At 31.3% G+C, this 26,637-nt stretch overlaps 2 protein-coding genes and 1 long non-coding RNA gene across 6 annotated transcripts in view; all 3 read right to left on the minus strand.

The window, feature by feature from the left end:
• Positions 1-1,077: 1,077 nt before the first annotated feature.
• LOC139526084 (glutathione S-transferase 3, mitochondrial-like) lies at positions 1,078-4,418 on the minus strand. Its single transcript, XM_071321239.1, has 4 exons — positions 4,299-4,418; positions 3,656-3,728; positions 2,150-2,305; positions 1,078-1,461 (listed from the first exon to the last, which is right to left on the minus strand). Exons 1-4 carry the CDS (start codon positions 4,329-4,331, stop codon positions 1,424-1,426), a joined length of 300 nt encoding a protein of 99 aa, XP_071177340.1. The 5' UTR covers positions 4,332-4,418; the 3' UTR covers positions 1,078-1,423.
• Positions 4,419-6,750: 2,332 nt separating this feature from the next.
• On the minus strand, positions 6,751-12,015 carry LOC139526085 (uncharacterized). Its single transcript, XR_011665121.1, has 3 exons — positions 11,940-12,015; positions 7,533-7,670; positions 6,751-6,854 (listed from the first exon to the last, which is right to left on the minus strand). It is a non-coding gene; the product is annotated as an uncharacterized lncRNA (long non-coding RNA).
• Positions 12,016-17,870: 5,855 nt separating this feature from the next.
• Positions 17,871-26,637, minus strand: part of LOC139529071 (glutathione S-transferase 3, mitochondrial-like) — a 31,943-nt gene continuing 23,176 nt past the window's right edge. For all 4 annotated transcript variants that reach the window (XM_071325316.1, XM_071325319.1, XM_071325318.1 and 1 more), the window contains exons 3-7: positions 25,886-25,950; positions 24,465-24,522; positions 23,245-23,317; positions 21,353-21,476; positions 17,871-18,650 (exon numbers count right to left, since the gene is read on the minus strand). In XM_071325316.1, the coding sequence (XP_071181417.1) occupies positions 21,361-21,476; positions 23,245-23,317; positions 24,465-24,522; positions 25,886-25,950 (312 nt within the window). In that variant the 3' untranslated portion in view covers positions 17,871-18,650; positions 21,353-21,360. The remainder of the gene's footprint in view (positions 18,651-21,352; positions 21,477-23,244; positions 23,318-24,464; positions 24,523-25,885; positions 25,951-26,637) is intronic.

The following is a 26,637-nucleotide window of genomic DNA, read 5'->3' on the forward strand; positions in this document are numbered from 1 at the left end:
TTGTACTTCTGTCACGGAGTGTCAATTCAGGTATTTTAACGTTACCATAAACTGGGTGGTTTGACTAGCCATCAAACCAGGTTCAACCCACCATTTCTTTTCTGAAAATGTCCTGTAACAAGTCAGGAATATAACAGTAGTTTCGTTTCTATGAACTTTGGCGTTTGTTTTTGCTGCACTTTTGTGTTAGTGTTGTTTTCCTGTTTTCCGTTTTCCTCTTATAGTTGATGTGTTCACTTCATTTTAGTTTTAACCCTGATTTATCTTTTCTCAATCGGTTAAGGACTTTTAAACACCGGTAAAGTGTTATTGTCATTATTTGATGGTTTGGAGATACAACACATGAGGTAAGCAAAAACATGTACTTGCTAACTCATCATTCCTTTGGTGTTTTGTATCTATAGAGGATCGATGAACTTCATAATCATCAAACTCCCAATATGTCATATTGTACGAATAGCTTTCATAATCTTCACATAGAAATAATAAATACATAAGAAATTAACGTAGTCAACGTACGTTTAGGAAGTACACTACTAATTCATGGTCCCATTACTTTCTATGTTAAATTCCTCCATTTCAACCAGGCACACCTCTTTCATTTTAAGTTCAAATAAAGTGGCAATCATTGCATGTCAAAGTAACACTTTATGGTGTCTGCTACTGAAAAAATCAACATACCTTACATGGCATATAAGAAAGAACTGGTTCCTGGAACTTCGGATGTACCAAAACAGGTACTTCAGATCTGACAAACAGACCAAATATACCCTCTTTTTAAAATTTGCTGCAGTTTTTTTAAATATTTCAAATTTAAAGTCCAAAAGTGTTCTACAATGATCACCAGTCCTTCAGCTTTCATTTGATGCCAAAAATACCTAAATACCTTACATATTTTGAAAGTTACACTCATGTGTAGGAACTATTTTGCGTTAAATATGTACTACTTTCTGGTATGTGCTTTCTGGCCGGGCCCGAATAAGTGGTGTTACACCTTTAGCCAAAAAAAAATGCTGTTAATTTTCAAGTAATAGTTCTCCATTACCTCAGGAAATCCTGAATTAAAATTGATTTAAGTTATTGTACCATCATTTATTTGGAAAGTATGTATCTTTTTTTCTAGAACAAGTTTTATTTTCCGAAAGAATTATTCTTTTTAAATGAATTATTTTCTAAAAGGAAATATTCTCAATTTAAGATAAGGCACAATATGAAAATTCGGCAGTTGAAAATTTAACATGTAGAAACCGGCCAATAATAAACAGTTCCTTAAAGTATTCTGCAACATTTGAACATATTCAAGTCAACCAAGCTTTTATCTATGAAGCCTTTGTAAAACACATTGGCACAAGAGCTCAGCATAAGATTTGAAAGATTATCACATTCTGTGTACACTAGTATGTAAACAATTTGATTGTTCTGGTTAACGATTTTGTTTCTTCAGTACGGATGACAATAATCCTGAAAGCATAAAAAAAATACTTTAACCATGTGAGTGTACTAAAAGAAAGTTTGTGTCGCATGGGTCCCAGATTTAAAGGCAATAAATAAAAAATCATAATTTTCTAAATTAATATGATAATTAGAAAATATTACAAATAAGACAACTATCTGTCAAAGACCAAACGGCGGGAATTTACACAACAAAATGTCACATGTGCGGCCTTCAACAACGAACAATAATACTCCAACTTCTTCCAGTTTTATGGTTTATTTTTGATTTGTTTTGCAACAGCCGATGATATTGAAAATCTCTAAAAAAAAAAAACGGCAAAATTAACTGGAATGTTACTTTTATGGATTTCAAATACCTTGTTACTAGATATTTGTGCTATGTCAGTAAATGTTATTCATAAATTTTGAGTTATAACCCGGATTTGTTTTTTTCTCAACCGATTTATCAATTTCGAACAGCGAAATACTACTGTTACCTTTATATATAAGAGACTGCTTCGATGAAATTTTATGGATTTTGAAAAATAAATCCATATGATCATCGGGAATGTACAAATGGACAATCATGGGTAAATTCAAATTGAATTAGTAAATCTAAATTCTTCTGACTTGTGTGTTACATTGCTTTCAAAACTTGAACCTTTTAAAGATAGAACAACTTATGATGATTTTGCATTTCATATGTTATCATAACCTTTTGTCTTAGTTGTCATGACGTTTTTCACCCCAACTGCAGTATGAAATAATCTTTCGTGCATCAACTCCCGAACACCAAATGCAATGGTACAGCCAAACATTGTTAACAAACCCAGATATCCAATACGCTTTCCATATCTTCTTTTTTTTTTATCTGCCAAAACAAAATGGGAAAGATATATATCTTAACAATCAATATCATTTTTTGTGAAAACAATTATTCCTTCTTCCTGAACCATACTCTTGATGACGTAAAGCCAAATACTCGTTTTGGGTCAAATTCAAACAGGTTCTTGTAAAATATTTGAACATTTGTTTTATATATTTTGCTGCAATTCATTTTACATTGAAACACTATGACAGATGCATATTTTAACCAGTATTTGAGTATTTAAGTTTATCAAATTTGCCTCTAGACATAAACATGACAAGGCAATAACACTCAATCATTTATAAAAAGTGTACTTTTTTATCAACTATATTGGGTTAATTAAGGAATAACAGTACTGTAGTTGAAGAGTTGCCACCGTCAATTTGACGGTCGCAAATGCAGTTTTACTGGCGACGCGTAGCGGAGACAGTAAAACGGAGATTTGCGATATTGATGGTGGCAACTCTTCAATAACAGTACTGTTATTCCGATTCTAATGCATAATAAAAAGAAAAAATACGATAAAACTTGAAAAAAATTTCTAAATATGTCAAATAAAAAAAATTCATGAACGATTTTGGCACAAAGACGTCATGGCTTAACGTGACGTCATACAAATGAAAACTTAGAAACTGGACGTTATTACGTTACCTGTACGCTTCAAATTCGGATAAAATTAAATTTAAACGGAGAATTCGAGGTAGGTGTTGTTTTATTTTCGATTATATGGTAGTATTAAATCGAACATTTGTTGATACATCATTTTAAAATGGCGGGTCCCTCCTTAGTTACGCCAGGTCAACTGTGGATTTGACGGCAACTTTTAGCCAATGAAAAAAAATGTTACATCTAAATTGCATTAGAATAAGTATTCTAAGTTATCTAAAAAATAGTTACACTTTTAGAACATGTTTCTTATATCTGATTATCCATTATGGTATTTGAAGTACAAATAAGTAAAAACAATAACAATGACTCTCCCAAACTGTAAAAAAAACCTGAATGCATCTTTAGTTACAACATTGATGCGTTTTATCAATTACTGTTTTCTTATTTTGATTTCTGTAATGACGTTTATCTAAGACCAAAGTTTTCTGCTCTTAAATTAATGCCATTTATTTTATTTTATTGCAATACGTGTATAACATATTTATGAAAACAGTAACTTTGTATGACGAGTCTGATATGTTCAGAAACCTGACTATAACGAATGGTTATCAATTCATAACTGATCAATGAATGCGAAATCGGCACTTGTTAAATTTTGTTTACAACGTATACGGCAACATCAAAAAGATCTGAGCTAAGCTTTATATATCGTCTTTTAGTAGCCATTTTTGACATTCACCATACCATCACTACAGTAACCATATACATAAGCCACTTGTCCCACAATCCATACACAACCAGCTGAAGCACATAATTTCTGAAATAAGATGGTAAAATGTAGGAACTATATATTATCTAGCATTCAATACAATTGTGGGAAAGGGATGCGCCTACTGTATCAGACTTGTAAAAAGATAAGATTTCAAACACAACATAAATGTGATTATAAATTTATCACTTTCTTAACATTGGCATCATCAACAGTATCCATGAAACCTTATGTTCAGAGCTTTAATGGATATACACAAATATTATGTGGACAGGAAGGGAAAGATCACCTTGGCTATTAAAAAAACTTAAATTTTAAGTCAGACATTTAAGAAGATAAAAAATCAGGTATGTTCTCATTTACTGTGAGAACATCTAATTGCTTTATATAAAGATAGACCTTATTGAACAGCAACTATAGTTTGAAATAAGTAAATACAATACTGAAAGGAACTAAGGAATCTGAGATTATCACACACTTTTTAGATTTTAAATTTTAGATTTATTTTTTTTATATACAAAAGCCTGTTACAAATAGGAGCATTTGCCGGAGTTGAATTTTATAAACAATCTATATTAAAAAGTACATAATGTTGTTTAATGTTTTTAATCAACTTACGGGGTGCTGTAAACCTCCAACAAACAATACCATCAGGAATACAGGATACCCCTCCAATCTTTAAAATAATATATTATATTCAAGATAAAACATTATATATATATTGATTTTAGATCCTAGGAATACACAAACGCCTCTATGCTCAGAATCCGATGGAGAGACCATTTACCATATTTGGTAGGATTGTGAAGCGTCTTGCTCTCTAATCCGTGGTATATCGTATGACCAAATGTGTGAGTATTGTTAAAATTGAACTTTGTGAAACAATTGTTTCGTAGAATATTTTGTAGAAGGCTAACATACTCTGTTCGATTATTTGAATGTTTTGCGTCATGATGAGTGGCCAAATTTATATTGTTATCTTGATTTGAATGTTTTCTGGCGATATGAGTCAAACCACAACATCACATTATGACGCTAGCTATTGGCCTTAAGTGGCGAATTATGGCAAATTTAAGCGAGTTTCAATATTATATGGACAAAGAATAATGTATGTAAGAATGTTTAAAATCAGCTTTCAATTTATCATAGGAATAAATTATCCAGAAATGTTGATTTGTTTTACTTACGTTAACGTTTACCCTTGTTTAAAACATGATATATAAGCGGATAAAAGTTACACAAAAAGGAAAATAGGAGAAATTGTCAGCGATACATAATTTCCAAAATACTATTACTGAAGTTACAACCTTAAAATAAAAACAACGGTAATTTTTCATGTTACAAAATAGAGTAACCTGATTGAACAGCAATTATATGTTAAAAATAGTATTTAACTAATACAATACTGAAAGGAACTAAGGAATCTTTATACATTTGAGATTATCACACAATTTTTAAATTTTAGATTTTTTTTTATATACAAAAGCCTGTTACCAATAGGAGCATTTTTTTAATTGATATATATGTGTGATTTACAAAGTTCAATTGTAACAATACTCACACATTTGGTCATACGATATACCACGGATTAGAGATCATGACGCTTCACAATCCTACGGATCGGATTCTGAGCATAGAGGCGTCTGTGTATTTCATCTAACGTTTAGTGTGAGGATGTCATCTATATAACTTTTCATTCTTCCAATTGAAATAAAAAAAAAACAAAAAAAAAAAACCGCCTTATTTGACTAGTGGAATCAGACGGCAAGACTCGGAAAACAGTTAGTTCCCATAGGAATATCGATTGTTTGTTGAAAAACGCACCACTAATATACGTTGCCAATCAAAACATCAATCATCTTAATTATATCAGTTTCAGATAATATTTTGTTGAAGAAAGCGTTTTAAAGATGATGTATGCCCACATAAAAATAAGATAAGCGAATCTCATTTGTAATTATTTTACGAAAGGAAACAAGATAAACTCTTTCAATTTGGCTTTTACTTGGAATGGGAAAACTTGTGTGAAGAAATGAAAAGTCAAATATTCTCACATTATTGAAAGAGACAGAGAATTAGATTTTACGTATATTTGGTTTTTTTTGCATGAACCCACCTCTGATTCCAACGATCCCTAGAGTAGATAGTTTCACAAACAAAGAATATAAAAAAGAAGATACGATATGATTGACAATGAGACAATTCTCTAGAAGAGCCCTTCCATTGCTGATAAAATTGATGTTTACGATTTAGAAAGAGGTTTCGTGAAGCACTTGGAAAACCAAGCAAAATAAGTTGGTAAGGACACTTATGTTCATTAGATCCAATACAATGAAGGTATATAGATCCTGTTCTTCATCTTTGTTTGAAATTCCATGGAACAGACAAACGATTATTCAGGATTACCTTCTTTTCTTGGTAACTGTTTTAATTGCCTATTATATCGGAATCCTTATTAATCGGACAGTGTTTACAAAACTAGAATAGCTCTTAAATTTATTTTTTTATAATTCTAATGACGTAGAAGCTGAATGACTCTTTTTACTTTCAGTGGTATATAAAAAACATATTAAGGACGAGAAAATATCAACGTGATATTAATAAAAACCCTGCTTTGTACTAAAATTTAGACTGGAAAGGGGGAATGTCAAAGAGACAAACAACCCGACTTTGGTCAATACCAGCCGAAGACCATCAATGGGTCTTCAACTCAACGAGAAATCTCGCACTTGGGGAGGCCATCAGTTTGCCCTCTAAATCAAAATGTGTACTAAATCAACATATTGATTCGCATTTTTAACGTAGGCCGTTCTAGTATTCGATCAAATCAGTACGACTTAACATAAAATCGAGTTTGAAATCGGCGCAATTGGAGGGGAAAGTTACTGTTTACCGAAAACTTTATCGTGCAAAGAAAACATAATCGGTTTAATGTTTTCTCCTAAATTGCATTGACTGAAAGGTTGGTTTTACTTCTTTTAATTGTTCTTCTTTTACAACAATTATCAATGAATAAGTCACTTATAAAACCAGTGTCCTACACACTAGATCATTGATATATAAAAGTTTTTTTTCATTTTAGAACCAATACAAAATAATGTATACTTGCATGTTTTGATGGGCTCTCACAACACAGTTCAATTTTTCTTGGCCAGAATGATACAGACTTGGATACTAAAAAAAAGAAGATATGAAATTTAATTTGTTTACCAGTATTTTAAATTTTTGTTTAATGATATTGCTGTACACAAAAAGTATTCTTCCTATTAAAATACTAGTATATGTTTAAAAATAAGTAGAATGTGGTAGGTAAAAATAACTTTTTTAAGGCTTAACTATTCGAATTTAAACTTAAATCAAAACCTTGTAAAGAAATCTTTATAAAATATCTAGACAACATTTAGCTCAAACAGGCTTTTCACGTTTAAATGGTTTTACATTAGTAATTTTTGGGGCCCTTTATAGCTTGCTGTTCGTTGTGAGCCATGGCTCCGTATTGAAGGCCGTACCTTGACCTATAATGATTTACTTTTTTAAATTGTTATTTGGATGGAGAGTTGTCTCATTGGCACTCACATCTTCCTATATCTAATTAATATTTTACCTAAATTGCCAAGGAGATATCCAAATGAACATTCAATAGGATCTATGTAACTGTCATATTAAGTTGAAAATGTGTAGAGTTAACAATATATTAACAACATCAAGAAATGACCGAGTTGGGCAGGTCAATTACACGATCTAATATAATCATAATTAAACACAAACTAAGTTTTTGCCGATTTGTCTTGTAATGTTCCACATTAAAATAGTCTATACACGAATGAATTATTATATAATAAATATCCATACTTCGATATCTTTAATTTTTCTTCTCGTATTAAATACTTTGGACACCATCCACTGTAGGAGGAGTGCACTTCCAACTCCTGTCAAAACTACATATCCATACCCTTGTGGAAACTTTGAAACTATTGCCATTGTTTTCTTCTAAAAATTATTAATAATGCTTTATAAAATTTTAATTGAAAGTATATTGTACTCGATTTTTTTTATATTTCTCTAATTTTTTTTAATAGGTAATCAGATGTAACAAATTTACATCCTGAACATACGTTAGTACACTTATCTTTTTTTTCTCTAAGAAAAAAAACCTAAGTCAAGTCGTAATGAATTTAACAAAACCACCTAAATGTCTTACGTTTATAAAAGCAAAAAATAACTCTTGCCCTTCGACGACTATTTTGTAAGCAAAATTCTTTTTTTTAAAACTTACCATTGTGTCAAAACTTTAAACTGATTTCGAAAAACATAATCATGTAAATAAAGGCAACAGTAATATACCGGTGTTCAAAAGTCATAAATCGATTGATTTGTTTGAATGAGAAGGGGTTAGTATGTTCTAATGTCCGTGCAAAGTTTGCAATTAATGTATGACTTCCTATATTATCTATTTCATTTATGGATAAATTGCAGTGATGGAAGGCCTTTTTATTAATTTTGGAAATAATAAAAGATTGTGATTTAGACATTAGATGACGCAACAGTACGCAATTTGTAAGAACAGTTTCTTTATTGTGAGTATGAATGTAAATCATATAAAATTTTAGCGAGGAATTATTTTTTGGTTTGTGTGCTGTTTAAAATCTTAAATTCAAAATTTGAATTGCAACTAAATTTTATTTTAAATTCTTTGTTAGAACAATCCTTTGCATAAGATTTAAGGAAGCAATACACCGTCCCTCTTTTATTGGAAACTTTTGGTTGATAATTTAGGGATTCACTGATGCATAAATGGAGAGGTCCACTCTCATGTTGTAGTCAGTGCACCTCCCCCTTTTATATAAAAAAAAAATGAATCCGCTACTGCAGTTACTACTATTGTTTTTTTTTTAGGAAACTATTAAAATCCAATGCTTTTGAATAATATTCAAAGTATAGCCAATTTCCTTTTTTCCAATGATCTGAGATTTTATAACAGTATATTTAGCTAAAAAGATTAATATACTTTTCAAACTTTTTTTGTTTTGCATTGTTTAAAAAAATTGTTTTGTTTTAGTATAAATTTTAAGTTATTAATATTCTCAAATAACGTTAAAACTTCATATTAATTCAATTTAATTGTTTGTTTCAAAATTTAACTTTTAGTCAGAGTTCATGCTTTGTGGCATTTGTAACTTATTCATATAAACTATTTGGTGTGAGCTGTAAAAAGGCCTAAACAAAAGGTTAGTCCTTTACTAAGAACACGATTTCATTCATTCTTCACAATTAAGAAACACCAAATCCTACAATTTCATTGGACGAGAGCACTTTGCTATATTCTAAACTAAAATAGGTATTTTCTTTTTATAGGTTATACTATACTTGGTCATGTTTTATGAAGATTTAAGCCCAAGCGAAGCCGACGGCTTAAATCTTCATAAAACATGACCAAGTATTGTCTGACCAATTTAGAACATATTCACACTTTCGAGTGACCTTACAAAATTATCTTTCCCATTGTAATATATTCAAACCTAAATAAGAGTTCACTTTTTATAATGAACTAAAATATATTCAAACCTAAATAAGAGTTCACTTTTTATAATGAACTAAATGTAAAACATAGGTAATCATCATTTCAATGGATGGAATGATGTAGCTCTCACATAGTTTGTCAGGACCAAGTGGATAAAATGTTTTTCTTCTGCTTCAGGTAAAATTTAATACTTATTTATCTTGAGATATTTTTATTTTGAAAAGCAACACAATATTATATAAATTCCCTTTTTGAAATTTGTTTTTTTTTTATAAATATAAAACTCTCTGTATAAATATTTAAATTCAGATTTCAATACTAAATGCTTACTTTTTATTGATAAATTTACATGTACATGTATTGTGTTTCTCTGAAAAAAAATCCTTTGCTTTATATATCTGCAGTCTGGCATTGTTTTCTTGAAAGAAAAAAAAATCCCTCAAATGCCAGATGTATAAATTATTTTACCTATATCCTTACCCCAATTGTTTTTTTGTTTATTCTATATATGTGTACCATTAGAAAATGTATGAAAATTTGCAAAATTTAAAATGTTTTGTTTTAATCATTGCTCTTTCACCTTTTATCTGTAGAATTTTTCCCTATGGAAAATGCCTCAGGGAATTGTACAGTACGTTAGTGCAGTTGTTAAGAGTTCACTTTCATAATTAACTGACAATGAAAGTCATTCATGTATAGCATTTCATAGTGCATGGAAAACCATGTACTACTATGAAAATTAAAGGGTCAAAAACTGACTTTTCATTGGACGAGAAGGGGTGAGTATGTTCTAAGTCTAAAAAGATATATAAGTATTAAATTTTACCTGAAGCAGAAGAAAAGCATGTTATCCTTCACAAACTATGTCGGTGCTATTTCATTTCATACATTGAAATGAACATCTAAGTTTTATATGTAGTTCATTATAAAAAGTGAACTCTAATTTAGGTTTGAATATTACAATAGGAAAGGATAGTTGAGTAAGGTCACTCGAAAGTGTGAATATATTCTAAATTGGTCAGACAATACTTGGTCATGTTTTGTCTAACCTTTAACATATATAAGTAACATATATATGTAGGACTCTAAAGTGCGATGGGGACGCTAAAATGCGATGGTCACGCTAAAGTGCGATGGCCTACGCTAAAGTACGATGGTTTGATACGCTAAAGTGCGTTTTTCTGCAAATACATACATCGACGTTAGCAACGTTCGACAGCATTATGACGAGAATGTTTGTCCAGATTAAGGATTTTTATTACACGAGAAAAGCAAGACAAGAAGAGAAAAACAAATAATCATGCACAATCTGGAATTTTTGGTCGTTGCTGGAAGAGGTTAACTTAATTTGTGAAATTGTAGAAATAACTTTAATCAAAACAGTCACTTTCTAATTGAATTATTCAATACAAAAAAAATACTATATGGTTTGTTATTTCTGTTAAATAATAAATATACGTCAACTAGAGAGCAACCTAACAAACAGATGTGTATATGATTGTCAATACGACAACTATCTATCTTCGACCTAATGTCATTGAAATGTGCAACTTTAAGTATGACCTTTAACACGGGGCATTGTCTTATAACATATTATTTTATTGCTGAAAAACGATTTCCACTAAATTCCGGATGTACTAACTATATTACAGTGTAACAATTACACCTTTTGGACAACTATCGTACTAAGAAGTAAACATAAGAAGATGTAGAATAAACTATCCATTCAATCCCAAATGCTGTTCATGTCATGTATGCAGCTAATAATCATACGGCCGTCAACGTAAAGCTTTGGTCCATGCCGTAACTAGCTATATAGGGTTACAATGTATAGAATGACCAGTGTAAAACAATTCAAAAGAGAAAGACTCACGGGGGGGTCTCAACATGGGATTTTGGGTACAGGTGTGCAGCTGGGATTTTAAAAACACCCCCCATTCATATATTGAATAATTGTGAAATCCCTACCTATACATATATTTCACAGCGAAATCATAACCCATTCATATATTTATCACCCATTGATATATCACAATCGGTCAATTACTACCTATTGATATATTTCCTCGGTAAAATTGCACCCCATTGATATATTTGACGGATCAAAAAAGGGACCCATTCCAGCGGCACATATGTATATACCTTTATATAGGAAGAGACCCCCCCGTGGAAAGACTACGACTTGACACATAATTAAAACAATAAACGAAAATATTATAGGACGTCAGCAAAAAACGAAAACCATTGCCTGAACCACATTCCCGTTCTACCATCGGACTTTAGCTTGTCATACCATCGCACTTTTAAATTAGCGTGATTTCTGATCGAAGTTAAAAGACAAACAACCATCGCACTTTAGCGTCTGACACCATCGCACTTTAGCGTAGACCCTCGTACTTTAGCGTGACCATCGCACTTTAGAGTACCATCGCACTTTAGAGTCCTACATATATATACACAAACTAAAATAAAACAAATATATGTTAACGTTAAATTGTCGATGTTATTATTGTACACTCACCTCATGAGTTATTTATAGAACGACCTTTTAAACATGTTAAATGTGGATATATCCAATAGAGCAATTAAACCAACGTATGTCTATGACGATAACCGCAATTCATAAATTTAATGAGAGGAGAATATTATTTTTCTTGATTTTAAAAATGATGTTAAAATATTATCTTATTACTGTTACTTAGGTTAATTGCTCAGAATACCACAGCAACTCAATTTACCTTTCCTATTTTCTTTATGCGTGGTAATAAATTGTTCTAACTGAAAGAAAACCTGGTCTTTTGCGAAGACGGGTAAGTGGTCTATGTTGTGTAAAATTAAATCTAGATCGGTCTGCAAAATAAGCATGACATGCATGCCGATGGGTAGTTCATGAATTACAGAACTAATAATATGTTTAATAGTCCTCTTTATGTCGCGTATACATGTCAAATAGTGACATTTGAAAATTTTAAAAACATTGCAAGTCTTAAACTAAACTAAGGGGACTATCCAATGACGTTCGAAGGATTGAAATTAATATTTTGGTCACGTACTAAAAACTCGGTCGATTTCTTTTTATTATAATAAATTATAGTCTAAGACTAAGTAGTACGAGGAGATATAAATAATTTGGAATACGGAGTTAGACATAAAAAAAAATGACAGATTAGCTGTTGCAATATATATATTCTTTTTTCGTTGAGTGAACGATTTCAATCTGAAATAAAATGAGTGAACAGAGGTGTGATCCACTGGTTATTTGTAATTCAGGAATTGTCAAATTACTGTCAAATCTACCAGCCTATCATTTTTGATTAAATGAAGTGGACTCATTGCCATAATACACAACGTGTAGACAATTTATAATATTGAGCAATGGAATTAAAAAAATGGGCTGTCAATTTACAGTAAACAGAGTTTTCGTTAAATATAATTGTTGGCTATTATAAATGAAATTGACGTTTTTTCATGTATGGCATTTTCATGCTTATTTGACTTGACACAGTAACTGTTCTGTGTTAGCTTGTCCTATTTTTAATTTTAATTTAATTTTCCAATCTATTAAGCACCATAACTCGTGTTCAACAAAATGAAAATCGTCAATATCGAAATTGACCTCAATTTGTCATCAGTCACAAATAAATTTGAAAAAATAAGTAATTATGTAAACTAGATATCATTGAGATGGGAGCCATCTCTGTGGGCCCCGTTGTGAATAATGTGCATTAAAAAATTGTATCTTTACCATAGGACATGGGTTTGTCAACTGAAATCAAAGTTTTTGACCTTGACCTTTGACCTAGGAAGTTGTAAATAAATTATGACACACCCTTTGGTGTTGGTTTATAAACATGTCAAGTATAAACTTTGAAATGATAACGGTTCTCAAGATATAGAGCGGACACGATCTTTACCATAGGACATGGGGTTGTCAACTGAAACCAAAGTTTTTGACCTAGGAAGTTGCACATAAATTATGACACACCCTTTGATGTTGGTTTATATACATGTCAAGTATAAACTTTGAAATGATAACGGTTCTCAAGATATAGAGCGGACACGATCTTTACCATAGGACATGGGCTTGTCAACTGAAACCAAAGTTTTTGACCTTGACCTTTGACCTAGGAAGTTGTACATAAATTATGACATACCCTCTGATATTGGTTTATATACATTTCAGGTATAAACTTTAAAATGATAACGGTTCTCAAGATATAGAGCGGACACAATCTTTACCATAGGACATGGGGTTGTCAACTGAAACCAAAGTTTTTGACCTTGACCTTTGCCCTAGGCAGTCGTTCATAAATTATGACACACCCTCTGGTGTTGGTTCATATACATGTCAAGTATAAACTTTGAAATCATAACGGTTCTCAAGATATAGAGCGGACACAATCTTTACCATAGGACATGGGGTTGTCAACTGAAACCAAAGTTTTTGACCTTGAACTTTGCTCTAGGCAGTCGTTCATAAATTATGACATACCCTCTGATATTGGTTTATATACATTTCAGGTATAAACTTTAAAATGATAACGGTTCTCAAGATATAGAGCGGACACAATCTTTACCATAGGATATGGGGTTGTCAACTGAAACCAAAGTTTTTGACCTTGAACTTTGCCCTAGGCAGTCGTTCATAAATTATGACACACCCTCTGGTGTTGGTTCATATACATGTCAAGTATAAACTTTGAAATCATAACGGTTCTCAAGATATAGAGCGGACACGATCTTCACCACAGGACACAGGGTTGTCAACTGAAACCAGTTTTTTTACCTTTGACCTTTGACCTAGGAAGTTGTACATACATCATGACACGCCCTCTGGTGGTGGTTAATACACATGTAAAGTATAAAGTATGAAATCATAATGGTTCTCTAGATATGGAGCGGACACAAAGTGTTACGGACGGACAGACGGACAGACTGATCACTATAGGGCGACCCGCCTTTGGCGGGGCCCTAATTATTATGCCATGGTTTCATTACAAATACTTTATTGAATTCTTCGATTGTACTTGTAGAGGTCACCAATTCAACACTGTAATAAGATTTTTCAATATGATTTTTGTTTATCAAAATTAAACTAGACGCAGAGCTGACTCATACCACATCTTCTTATATTTATAGATACTATTGTTATAAGCATATGCACATTCATAGATCTACAATCTGTCGATAACTGTATCTTGGCATTGCACAGTCATTTTTTTTCTCTCTGACTGTTTATGACGTCTTTACACTAAATAAATTGGATATTAGGTTTAAGATGTATGATTTTTTTTATCAATTGTTAGTGGCTTTGAACTTGCTGTCGGTAACTGCAAGTACTCCCAGATCTCTACTTAATATCTTTTTGTTGTTGGAATATACAGGTGTCTGAGGCCACTTCCACTCTGTGTTTTTGCTAGATGTATTTCTATTTGTATCCATCGGATGAGTTAAGCCTTTTTCAACTGATGTTTATAGTTTGTTCCTAATTTGTACTATTACACCACTGTCCCAGGGTATGGGTAGGATTAGGGTCCCGCTAACATGTTTAAACCCGCCACTGTTGATATGGTGTTACAAAGTCGTTTTTTGTTCATTTTCTGTACACTAATAAGGCTGTTTTTCTCGTTTGTATTGATTTACACGAATCATTTCTGGGTCTTTTGTAACTGACTATATGTTATGTGTTTTGCTCATTGCTAAAGGCTGTATTGTGACCTTTATTATTAATTTCTGTGTCATTTGGTCTCTTGTGAAAAGTTGTCCAATTGGCAGTAGCATCTTCTAATGAATTGTTCATTGCACAAACCTAAACACAAACATTTACTTGAAAACTATGCAAAACTTCCAAATCCAATGAACAATGATGAGAGGGTGGACCTTTATAATTTCAGAGGATACTTGAGAAGCAAATGCCATTACATTGGCTATACCAAATATCATTGATTTAGCATTAGCAGTTTACATAAAACTAGTCTAATCACAAATTAATACATGTAAACAAAGCAAAGTTTCAGTCCATAGACTATGACGATGGGGGCAGGGACAAATATTTTCCAGGGAAATGTGGTGTGCTAATGCTTATTCAACTGCATATCAATCAACATTGGCCTACCACTTGTAGTTCCCCTTAAACTGACCCAACCACAAAATAAAACATGTTATCTGAGAAAAGTTTTAAAGTCAATAGAACATGGCTGAGGGGGCAGAGCCAAATAATCTCCATGGAAATGATATATGCAAATGGTTAGACAACTGAATACCACATATATAACATTGAGCTTCCAGACATGGGGTAATTGAAATATGTAATTGTAATTGACTGTAATTAATTACAATTTATCATGTAATTGAATGTAATGTGTAATTGAGCATTTTTTCAATTACATGTAATTGAATGTAATTAATTACATAGCCAAAATTGCCTGTAATTGACAATTACTTTTCAATTACAAGTCAATTACATTTGAAATTTTGGATCAAAAGATTAAATCTTGTGTTTTCTCAAAAAATTATTAAAAGCAATAATCTTAACAAATGTTGTAAGCTGACAAAGAAAAGCCTTCACAGTATACTTTCTGTATTAACACAACCATGGTAGATTCTTCATTTTGTATTGAATAATAAAAAAAATGTAGACACATGCCATAATTTTAAAAGAAACCACTAGGAAGTCACTGTCTTGACCTTAATTAGTAGATTTAGATAGATATTTTAAGACATTGATTTAACATAATTAACTTTATTCAAGGACTTAAATAACCAATAAATATAACCCCTGGCTATTTGTTTTATTACAAACTATATAATGACTGTTTTTATAACAGTTATGTTAAACAGATATAAGGCTAATTAGAGAGAGATAAATATACCCCTAGGGCCTATAGGTACATGTTTAAATTCTTGAAGGGATAATGCATATGACAAAATCTCACTTGCAAAATTTGTTCACTATATATATGAATGTTGAAAGAAAACATTTTATAAGATTTAAAAATGAGCTCCAAGAGTGTACTGGAACATTTTACTGTTCCTGATGACTTCCAAAATGGAAATACTTTCAAAGGAAAATGTATGCATTGTGGCACCCTCATTAGTGGAAGTTATAAAGTTACATCCAACTTTGTTACACATATGAAGGTAATACTATATAAGAATTTTAAAAATTAATAAATTCATAATGCTTCTTTTTCATTTCTAATCAGATTTCATTTATCTTATATCCTCTAATAGCTTACATTTAAATTTGGAAAATATTTTGTTTATTAAATTAATTAGTTGTGATTTAAACTAAAGTTTATTTTTGTTTTAAGAAGTCAGATTTCTAAATCACTTATTTAAGATAAATAATTTGAATAAGCTGGGATAAAAATGAAAATCATTTCAAAAAATAAAAAATAGTGCTCTTTTTTTGTATCATTTACAATCAAATAAATTTAAATAAATGTAAAATTTCAATAGGTAAATTAAAACAATTTAATATTTTCAAGATATTAAATAAGGCCTTTTGTAATTTTCAGAGAAAACACAGAGATTTGTACATTCTGCATTCTGAGAATAAAGAAATTCAACCAACATTGACACAATGCATAAAAAAAAGTGTAAAATATTCACCGTCTGATCCAAAACAGTTAGAAATGACAAATGCTCTTATAATGTTCATTTGAACACTGTCTAATTGTTATAACTATAGAGCAATGTATAATACTTATGTACATATCATAGAATAAATGCATGTTTTCAATGTTTTATCTTAAATTTCCTTTCAAATGTAATTGAAGTAATTAATTACATTTGCCAAGTAATTGGAATGTAATTAATTACATTGGTAAAAAAAGTCAAATGTAATGTGTAATTTAATTGAAGATTTTGTAATTGTAATTGAATGTAATTAATTACTTTCAAATGTAATTGACCCCATGTCTGTGAGCTTCCCACTTACCTGACCTAATACACTTTTAAGACCATGCTGCAGACTCCAGAAACAGCATACCTATGTCTTGCAAAAATTGAACCAGATTACCTGCTTAAAGGAACATATTTTTTTGTTATTCCTCTTTTGTAAATGTGTGTTTAAAAATCAGAGAAACAGTCATCGCCATATGCAGTGCAGGAAATCTAATAAAGAATTACCTATTTTTATTGTTCCATTCGTTTAGTTTTGTATGAACTTCCCCTTTTTGAATTCACCTAGGAGTTTGGTATTTTATTTGTTTTTATTGTTGGTTTAATTTATTTATTTTAATTGTATTTTAACTATATTGTTTCCCAGAAATACTGTCAGGGTGTTTATTACTGTGAAGTAGATATTCAAATGTTGACTTTAATTTATGTATCCATGCTGAATCAAAATTCATTGATAGGCAATTAAGAATGTTATTATTGTATTGTAGTCAGATTGTATATACATCTAAATGTGTTCATATTTAATAGATATATTCTGTAGATATTTAGGACTATTCCATTAAAATTTATGTGAGAGGGCAGGAAAAACAAGTTTAAATACTGAATGTGTTTTTTTTTCATCAGCGTCTATTACCATTATGCAAAATTATCTAAAAATGGTTCTTGGTTGTATAGATATTTTGAAAGTCCCTTCCTGCCCTCCCACATACATGTTAATGGAATAGCCCATTACTTGATCCAATAATGTATACAAAAGACAGATAAAAACTTTGCTACATTTATTTTCTACTTAACAAAACAAAATTCATAAGATGTATATATCTTCAAAAAGAATGGCACTAAAAAATAGAGATAACACAGTTTTACAAAAAAAAATAAAAAAAAATAGTCTTACTATCAAAAATGAAATACAATTAAAAAATGTCTTGCAAACTCACTGAAACATATCAATTCAACTTCAAGGCTTCACCTAATTTTTTGCACATTTCCCATAAAAATGCTAATCAATGAATATACTAAACTATTCAGCTTCGTTTAAAAAGAAAACCATAAATTCTGTTTCAAATATTTTGCCTTCTGTTGAAAAATACCTAAATTAATAATAATAAACTCAAAATGATAAATCCTATCAAACCTAATGTCTTATATGATACAAAATACATATCTATAAAAGATCATATATGCATTAACAGATTTTAACCTAATCCAAAATAACCATAATATCAGTGTTCACAACTCAAAACATTAAATGTTGTATGAAAGCCATGATGTAACTTTGACATGTCATTAATCCAGCTTTTGAATCTATAAAATAAGTTTTTGTCATATAAATTGAACAATTCCTAACAGAATTGGCAATTTCCCAGTCAACCAAATTTAAAGCTCTAGAAGAAAACAAATGTCATCAGTTGTGCTTGCACATGAGGTCAGTATTAAAGTGAAAGTATGATATTTACAGTGATATATAAATAGATTTGTAAATAATTTGATTGTTCTTGTTAAATATCTCTCTTGATTCTTCAATATCAGTAAAACAATCAAAGCTGAAAGTATACAATAAAATAAAGATTAATGATTATCTTGGTATCTCCATTTTTTTTAATTTGTTGGTTTACGGATCCGCCGACCCGATTTTGCCGATTTCTAGAATAAAAATAAAATTGACTTTTTATGCTTTTTTATTCCCGCCGACCCTAACAAATGCAGAATACCTGAAAAATAATTAATATACTTTTTTTTTTATGAAATGAAATGCATTAATCACTAACAAAATTGATAACACTTTCTGTTGTGAAAAAATAAAACTTCCAGTTTAAGTTTCTAAAAATAGACAAATCAATTATAACTGACCTTGAAATGTTGTTTGCGCAAATAATTTTGCGGAACGAAACTTGTGTTTAAACAAATTACACAATAAGTTCATTTCCCTTATTTGTCATCAGTCTGTAAGATGTATTATCTCATAGGAATAGACTTGTCCAAATGTGGACAGGGTGAAGGCATCAAGTTAAAGTACTAAATATTAACAAGAGTGCACATGCTGAAATGTCTCGCCTTCTTTACTAATTATTGATATTATGTTGATAGTCCTAAGTATAAAGCTTTATTAAAAACTGTCACATAAACTTAGCATTAACCAAGATAACTAAACAAAGACCAATGAACCATGAAAATGAGGTCAAGGTCAGATGAACCATGCCAGGCAGACATGTACAGCTAACAATGCTTCCATACAAGAAATATAGTTGACCTATTACTTATAGTTAAGAAAAATAGACCAAAACACAAAAACTTAACACTGAGCAATGAACCGTGAAAATGAGGTCGAGGTCAAATAAAACCTGTAGGACTGACATATAGATCATAAAATATTTCCATACACCAAATATAGTTGACCTATGGCATATAGTATTAGATAAAAAGACCAAAACTCAAAAACTTAACTTTGACCACTCAACCATGAAAATGAGGTCAAGGTCACATGACATCTGCCCGCTAGACATGTTCATCTTACAATCATTCCATACACCAAATATAGTAGATCTATTGCATAAAGTATGAGAAAAACAGACCAAAACACAAAAACTTAACTATAACCACTGAACCATGAAAATGAGGTCAAGGTCAGATGACACCTGCCAGTTGGACATGTATACCTTACAGTCCTTCCATACACCGAATATACTAGACCTATTGCTTATAGTATCTGAGATATGGACATGACCACTAAAACTTAACCTTGTTCACTGATCCATGAAATGAGGTCGAGGTCAAGTGAAAACTGTCTGACGGGCATGAGGACCTTGCAAGGTACGCAAATACCAAATATAATTATCTTATTACTTATAATAAGAGAGAATTCAACATTACAAAAAATCTGAACTTTTTTTTCAAGTGGTCACTGAACCATGAAAATGAGGTCAAGGACATTTGACATGTGCCTGACGGAAACTTCGTAACATGAGGCATCTATATACAAAGTATGAAGCATCCAGGTCTTCCACCCTCTAAAATATAAAGCTTTTAAAAAGTTAGCCGTAGCCGCCGCCGGATCACTATCCCTATGTCGAGCTTTCTGCAACAAAAGTTGCAGGCTCGACAACAAATCATTTGGAATTTTCTTGTTTCATAGATAATAAAAAAAATATTGTCCATTTGGATAAAAAAATAGTAATGCGAGACAACAGATTAACAGGATAATCTTGTTTTTCCAGTGGACGAGTCTATTAGGTGTTTGACACGTGTGTTGAAACTTATTTTCGTACGACGTATTTACATTTTTTTCTTTATCAGTTTTCGTGCTTGAAGAACATTATTCACCAAGTTTTCTGGAATTGATTAAGAGCTACGCGAATCTATTTTTCTTGTTTCTGAAATGACGATTTAATTACGTCTTTGTCCGTGCACCCCCTTTTTTTTACTGTAAATTATTAGACATGTCATGCGATGTTTATAAAAGCTGCGCAATATTTCATTGAACTAAAATTTAAGAAATGATGATAAAATAGCATAACAGACATATTGTTAGAAAAGTGAAATATATTGATTTTGCATATTTTTCTGTCTTGATTTTTGATATTGATTTTGTCTTGAAAAGATGATTTAAAAAAAAAAAAATTCCCGACCCACCGACCCGACTTTTTCATGGGGAAAATCTGTAAACTAACAAATTAAAAAACCATGGCCTTAAATAAACATAGCAGAGTTTATCAATAGAATGTACACAATAACAAAAAGATTAATGGTTTTTAGGGATCTCAAATTGTTTTGATCTTAATTAAACATCGCAGAGTTGTTCTAAAGAATCTGAACATAACAATCTGCAAATCCAATGTACACACATAATTGATAAATGGAACATCACTAATGATTTGGTGACAAATAGCTTCTTAGAAAAATGTCTACAAATAATTTCATGACAAGTGGAAATAAAATATTTGCCTTCATCTACAGATGTGAATATGGCATGAAAGATGGTACTTCTTTGTAGGTAATTTTAAATCGTAGAAAAAAAAATAATACAAAAAAATTTCATTGGTTACCTGAGGTTTGTTCACTATTAAAGAAAAAGTTCTCGCATTGGAGGACTTTAGAGGTAAAAATACATTGAAGATGAGCATTTACTTAAAAATAATACTTAAAGGATACACAGACAGGCCATCATATATACCTTATCATATTTGTGAAGTGGTATAAAAAACGAAAACATAATAAAGTTGATTTTGTAATTCAGATATTTATTCACCTTGATCTCTAGTGACAATGTCTTGGCAACCAGCCTAATTGACGAACACCAAATCCAATGGTACAACCCAGCATAGTAAACAAACCAATATAACCAAACGTTCCATACCGTCTTTTCTTTAAATCTACAGAACAAAACATTTATGTTTTAAAATAAATTTCATCTTTTTTTATCAGGTATTTAATTATTTCTCAAAACTTCAGTGTACTGTAAATTCAGAAATTATTGTGTTCATTTATTATCATCATTATTGTGATTTCTTTAAAATGGATAATAAAGAGAGATTATTTATTGTGATTAAAAGAAAAACATCATACAGATATATGTATCAGATATCAAAATGTGAGGTCTAATTATTGCCTTACTTGTTACTCACCCAGTCAACTAATTCCATTAGTGAAAACCTCACAATAATTTCTGAATTTACAGTAAATAGAAAACAGAATCAGAAAAATATATATTCCTACATATATTTAGATAGGCAGGTTAAGAGCATATAAAAAATCATTTAAGTTGACATTTCAGCTTTCTATTCCATAGTTCTTCCTAATAGGATTTCTCCAAACAAATGACTTTATCTGAACAGAGACCAATACACAAGTCAGCACATATAATTTTTTTAAAAACATTGTTTTATGAATAGACTTGGTTCTTTCCAAATTCCATTGAAGAAAAGATGACTTAGCAATCACTTTATCTTATTTTTCAACAGTTGACATATTTCACCTTTTTTTGCTTAAATCATGTTATGGGCTTTTCTGTGATTTAAGCATTGTTGTAATCTTATTCAAAAGAGTCTGTATTTTCATCCAAGTTGATCTGTGTAAATCCTAGATACTTTTTTACACAAATGTATAAACACAATCACAATGATTGTATCAAACTGACCATATCTGAGTGAATAAATACTGGTCAGAAATACAATTCTACCAAGTTTGGTCTTCTATATATAGATTATGGTGAGTATTGATAAGATAATCTAACAAGAATGTGTCCAAAGTACACGGATGCCCCACTCACACTATCCTTTTCCATGTTCCATGGACCTTGAAATTGGGTAATAATCTAATTTGGTGTTAACAAGAATGTGTCCTCAGTACACGAATGCCCCACTTGCACTATCATTTTCCATGTTCAGTGGACCGTGAAATTGGGGTAAAAACTCTAATTTGGCATTAAAATTAGAAAGATCATATCATAGAGAACATGTGTACTAAGTTTGAAGTCGATTGGACTTCAACTTCATCAAAAACTACCTTGACCAAAAACTTTAACCTGGAGCGGGACAGACGGACAAACGGACGCACATACCAGAAAACATAATGCCCCTCTACTATCGTAGGTGGGGCATAAAAATAGATAGATTATACTATAAGGAACATATGTACTAAGTTTCAAGATGATTGGACTTCAATTTTTTCAAAAACTACCTTGACCAAAAACTTTAACCTGAAACTCCCACTTTCATTTTCTATGTTTAGTGGACCGTGAAATTGGGGTCAAAAGTCTAATTTGGCTTCAAAATTTAAAAGATTATATCATAAGCAACATGTTTTCTAAGTTTCAAGTTGATTGGACTTCAGCTTCACCAAAAACTACCTTGACGAAAAACTTTAACCTGAAACTCCCACTTTCATTTTCTATGTTCAGTGGACCGTGAAATTGGGGTCAAAAGTCTAATTTGGCTTTAAAATTAGAAAGATCATATCATAAGCAACAAGTCTACTAATTATATATATAAGTTTCAAGTTGATTGGACTTCAGCTTCATCAAAAACTACCTTGACCAAAAACTTTAACCTGAACAGACAGACGCACAGACGAACGGAGCCAAAGACCAGAAAACATAATGCCCCTCTACTATCGTAGATGGGGCATAAAAATAGAACCTACCATCACTATAGTAACCATATGCATAAGCCACTTTTCCTGCGATCCATATCCATCCAGCTGCAGCACATGTTTTCTAAAAGTAGATAAAAGTAAACATGAAAAATACTAACAGATAGGACATAAACTAGAACACTTCATTTCATATTAAAGTCTTAACTAGAGATTCTTTAGAGCCTTTCTGGCTGACCTGACCTTTTTTTTAAAATGGCTACTCTACAATATTATAGATAAGAATATAATTCATGACTAAAATTCTTGTTGTTTAAACTTGCTCTATTAAAGTTTTTGCCAAAATTGGGTTAAATAAATCATCATTCTAATATGACATGCTTTTTCACTTGATGAATAAACCAATGCTCTAAATCCAATAATATTTTTTTGCACATGCGTATATTGACTACTGCAGAATAATGAATTTTATCAAATTGCATGCATTTGATATATATTTCTTTTATTATTCAAAACACTTCCAAACTCTTAGATGGTGAACATGTTGTTACTAATTCATTTATTATGACTGTAATGTGTTGCATTACGAAATTGACATATTTGACCTAGATACAACAACCATTCATGCTGGCTCCTCCCTCTGAAAAATCACAGTGCCAGCCGTTTGCTTCTTTACAAACAAAAAAGGGAAGTTCATGGAAGAGCCTATACAATCACTTTACCCTTATCCACATCAGACATAAATGTAGAAATTACCTTAATTGTCCTAATCAGAATTGAAATAATTGATGCAAGCTATACTGTTATTTTAGCCCTCACTATCGCTCGTGCAAAATATAATCACAAATATAATGCCTACCCATGTTAAAACTACAATAAAGTATAGCTTGCATCAATTATTTCTTAATCATTCCACAGCAATAACTCTACAAAATAGGTTCCACAAAGGTTGGGAGCCAAAATTCAGTGAATGCAATTTAGACTGCCAGTGGAAAAGAGCAGAATAAATGGACAGATGTAATAATTAGCCTTGGAAAAGCTACAAGTGATCAATATGCATCATGTCTTAAACAGATTAAAAATAAACTCTCAACAGGAATTATGAAAATTATCATTTGCCAGATATTTCAACATGGTTTATTTCATGAAATTTTCAATTATGAAGTATTTCAAAATAGTATATTAACAACATGAACAATAAGAATTAGATCTTACTGGGAGTTAAGATTTATATTCAAGAACCCTGGTATTATACTTTACTGTTTACTTACAGGATATTGTAAACCTCCAGCAAACAACAACATTAGATATGTAGGATAACCTTCCAATCTGTAATTATAGTATTATGTTCATGATCAAGAAATAATCATCAATGCATCTAATTGTATATTATTCAAGATTATATATGACTAACAAACAAAAAATTGTGTGTCTTGTCTGCTTTATTGTCGGGTTGTTTTCGCTTTGACACATTCCCCACTTCCATTCTCAATTTTATTGTGTTGTGTTTATTTCCCTCTCTTGTCTATAAATTAGATTTCAAATCTAGATTTTAGGCATACGATTGGTGATTGACTTCTGCTTAATGTTCAGTGGTCAATATCACATGCAAATCAGGAAATTAATATGTTCATGTAATTTGATGATACATAATGTAACCTGCTTTTTACCAGACAGACATCTGTTGTTTAACTTTACATTGAGAATGGAAATGGGGAATGTGTCAAAGAAACAACAACCCGACCATAGAGAAGACATCAGCTGAAGGCCACCAATGGGTCTTCAATGCATCAAGAAACTCCCGCACCCTGAGGTGTCTTCAGCTGGCCCCTACACAAATATGTATACTAGTTCAGTGATAATGGACGTCATACTTAACTCTGAATTATACACAAGAAACTAAAATTAAAAAAATGATACATGGCTAACAAAGGCCAGAGGCTCCTCTTTGCATGTTTACAAGGTTGCAGATTACAGGAAAACATATCATCCACTAGAACACTTTATTGCAGACTCCAAGCTGACCAGTCCTTCTTTTTACTTCTAGATGTTATGTGTATGGTACAGAAGTAGCAAATTCACCAATGAAATTTAATTCTTAATATTTTTGTCTACTAAAATACATGTGAACCTAACTCACAACCTTTAAAACTGTCTATAAAAAATAACACACATTTATACCAAAAGCCAGTGTCATGCACATTTAAATTACAAACTTTAAACTCCTTCATATGTCTATCCTGTGTATCATGTAAAATATGTAGGTGTCAAAAGCAATGGTCAATAACTGCAAGATGGGATGTGCACAAAACTCCATCGAAATGATATGTGGTATTAGTTAAACAAATATACAACTATACAGATGTACAACTGCCTACAATATACCATTAGACAGTGGCAGATCAAGAAATGTTCATAAGGATGGGCCCACTGACAGCCTAAAAGGGGTCCTTTCCAGTCATGCTTCAGTGATTCCTTATATAATCAACCAATTTTTTCCCTCAAAAAAGGGGGGCGGCCCCCCTAAAAAAACCTCTAAATCTGTCTCTGTTAGAGGTTCTCCTTAATACTGACCTTAAATAATTACTAATCACATACTTAAACAATTGTTGATGGTCTCACCTCTGCTTCTTCATTTGAGTAAGAAGAAGAAAATCGAAATCAACACTTTATTGTATGTACATGTACTTACGTATTTTGATGAACTCTCTGAACACAGTTGAATTTTTCATTGTCAGGAGAATACAGGGTTGGATACTGAAATAAGAAATAAATCCTTTAAGATTGATGAGATTTACATTTTTTCATTTTTATAACTGCATAAGCTAGACCAAAAATAAAATATTGTTTGTTTCCCCTCCCTTGACCGACCCGGTAAAATCACCTCGACTCAAAATATTTTGTTGGCCATTCTTGTTGCTATGTTGGCTTTTGGTGATATCTTTCCGATGCTGTAGTAAACGTGCGTTGTTTTTTTTGTCATACCTTTTCGATGTTGTAGTCAACAGGCCCAAGACCACAATTAATGACCCCGCTTTTCGTTGTCCACGAATATAGTTCCTTTTAATTAGAGTGTATTTTTCCTTAATTTTTTTTCTTTCCTTTCCTCACTCATTCCTTAAATCTTTTTGGGTGGAAATGAAAGAAGAGAGGTCAAATAAATTTTTGGAGGTTGTATTTTAACTGATTTTGATATGGAATGAGTGATTAGGTCAAGTGCAAAAAGGTGATATTTACAGTTTTCGGAACATCTCTTGACTTGTCAATAGGGGTATGGATGTGTATTGGCTAAATTTGTAAAAGTGATTGCTTCAATCTTTCTGAATTTTGAATATATATTTGGACTAGGACAATACATTACACACACAAAAAATTGGACAAAAGTGCATGGTGCAATTTTTTTAATGATGCAAAAGGTTATAAAGAACTGATAGAGGAATTAAT

This window comes from Mytilus edulis, chromosome 6 (genome assembly GCF_963676685.1).
Source record: "Mytilus edulis chromosome 6, xbMytEdul2.2, whole genome shotgun sequence".
Lineage (NCBI taxonomy): Eukaryota > Metazoa > Mollusca > Bivalvia > Mytilida > Mytilidae > Mytilus > Mytilus edulis.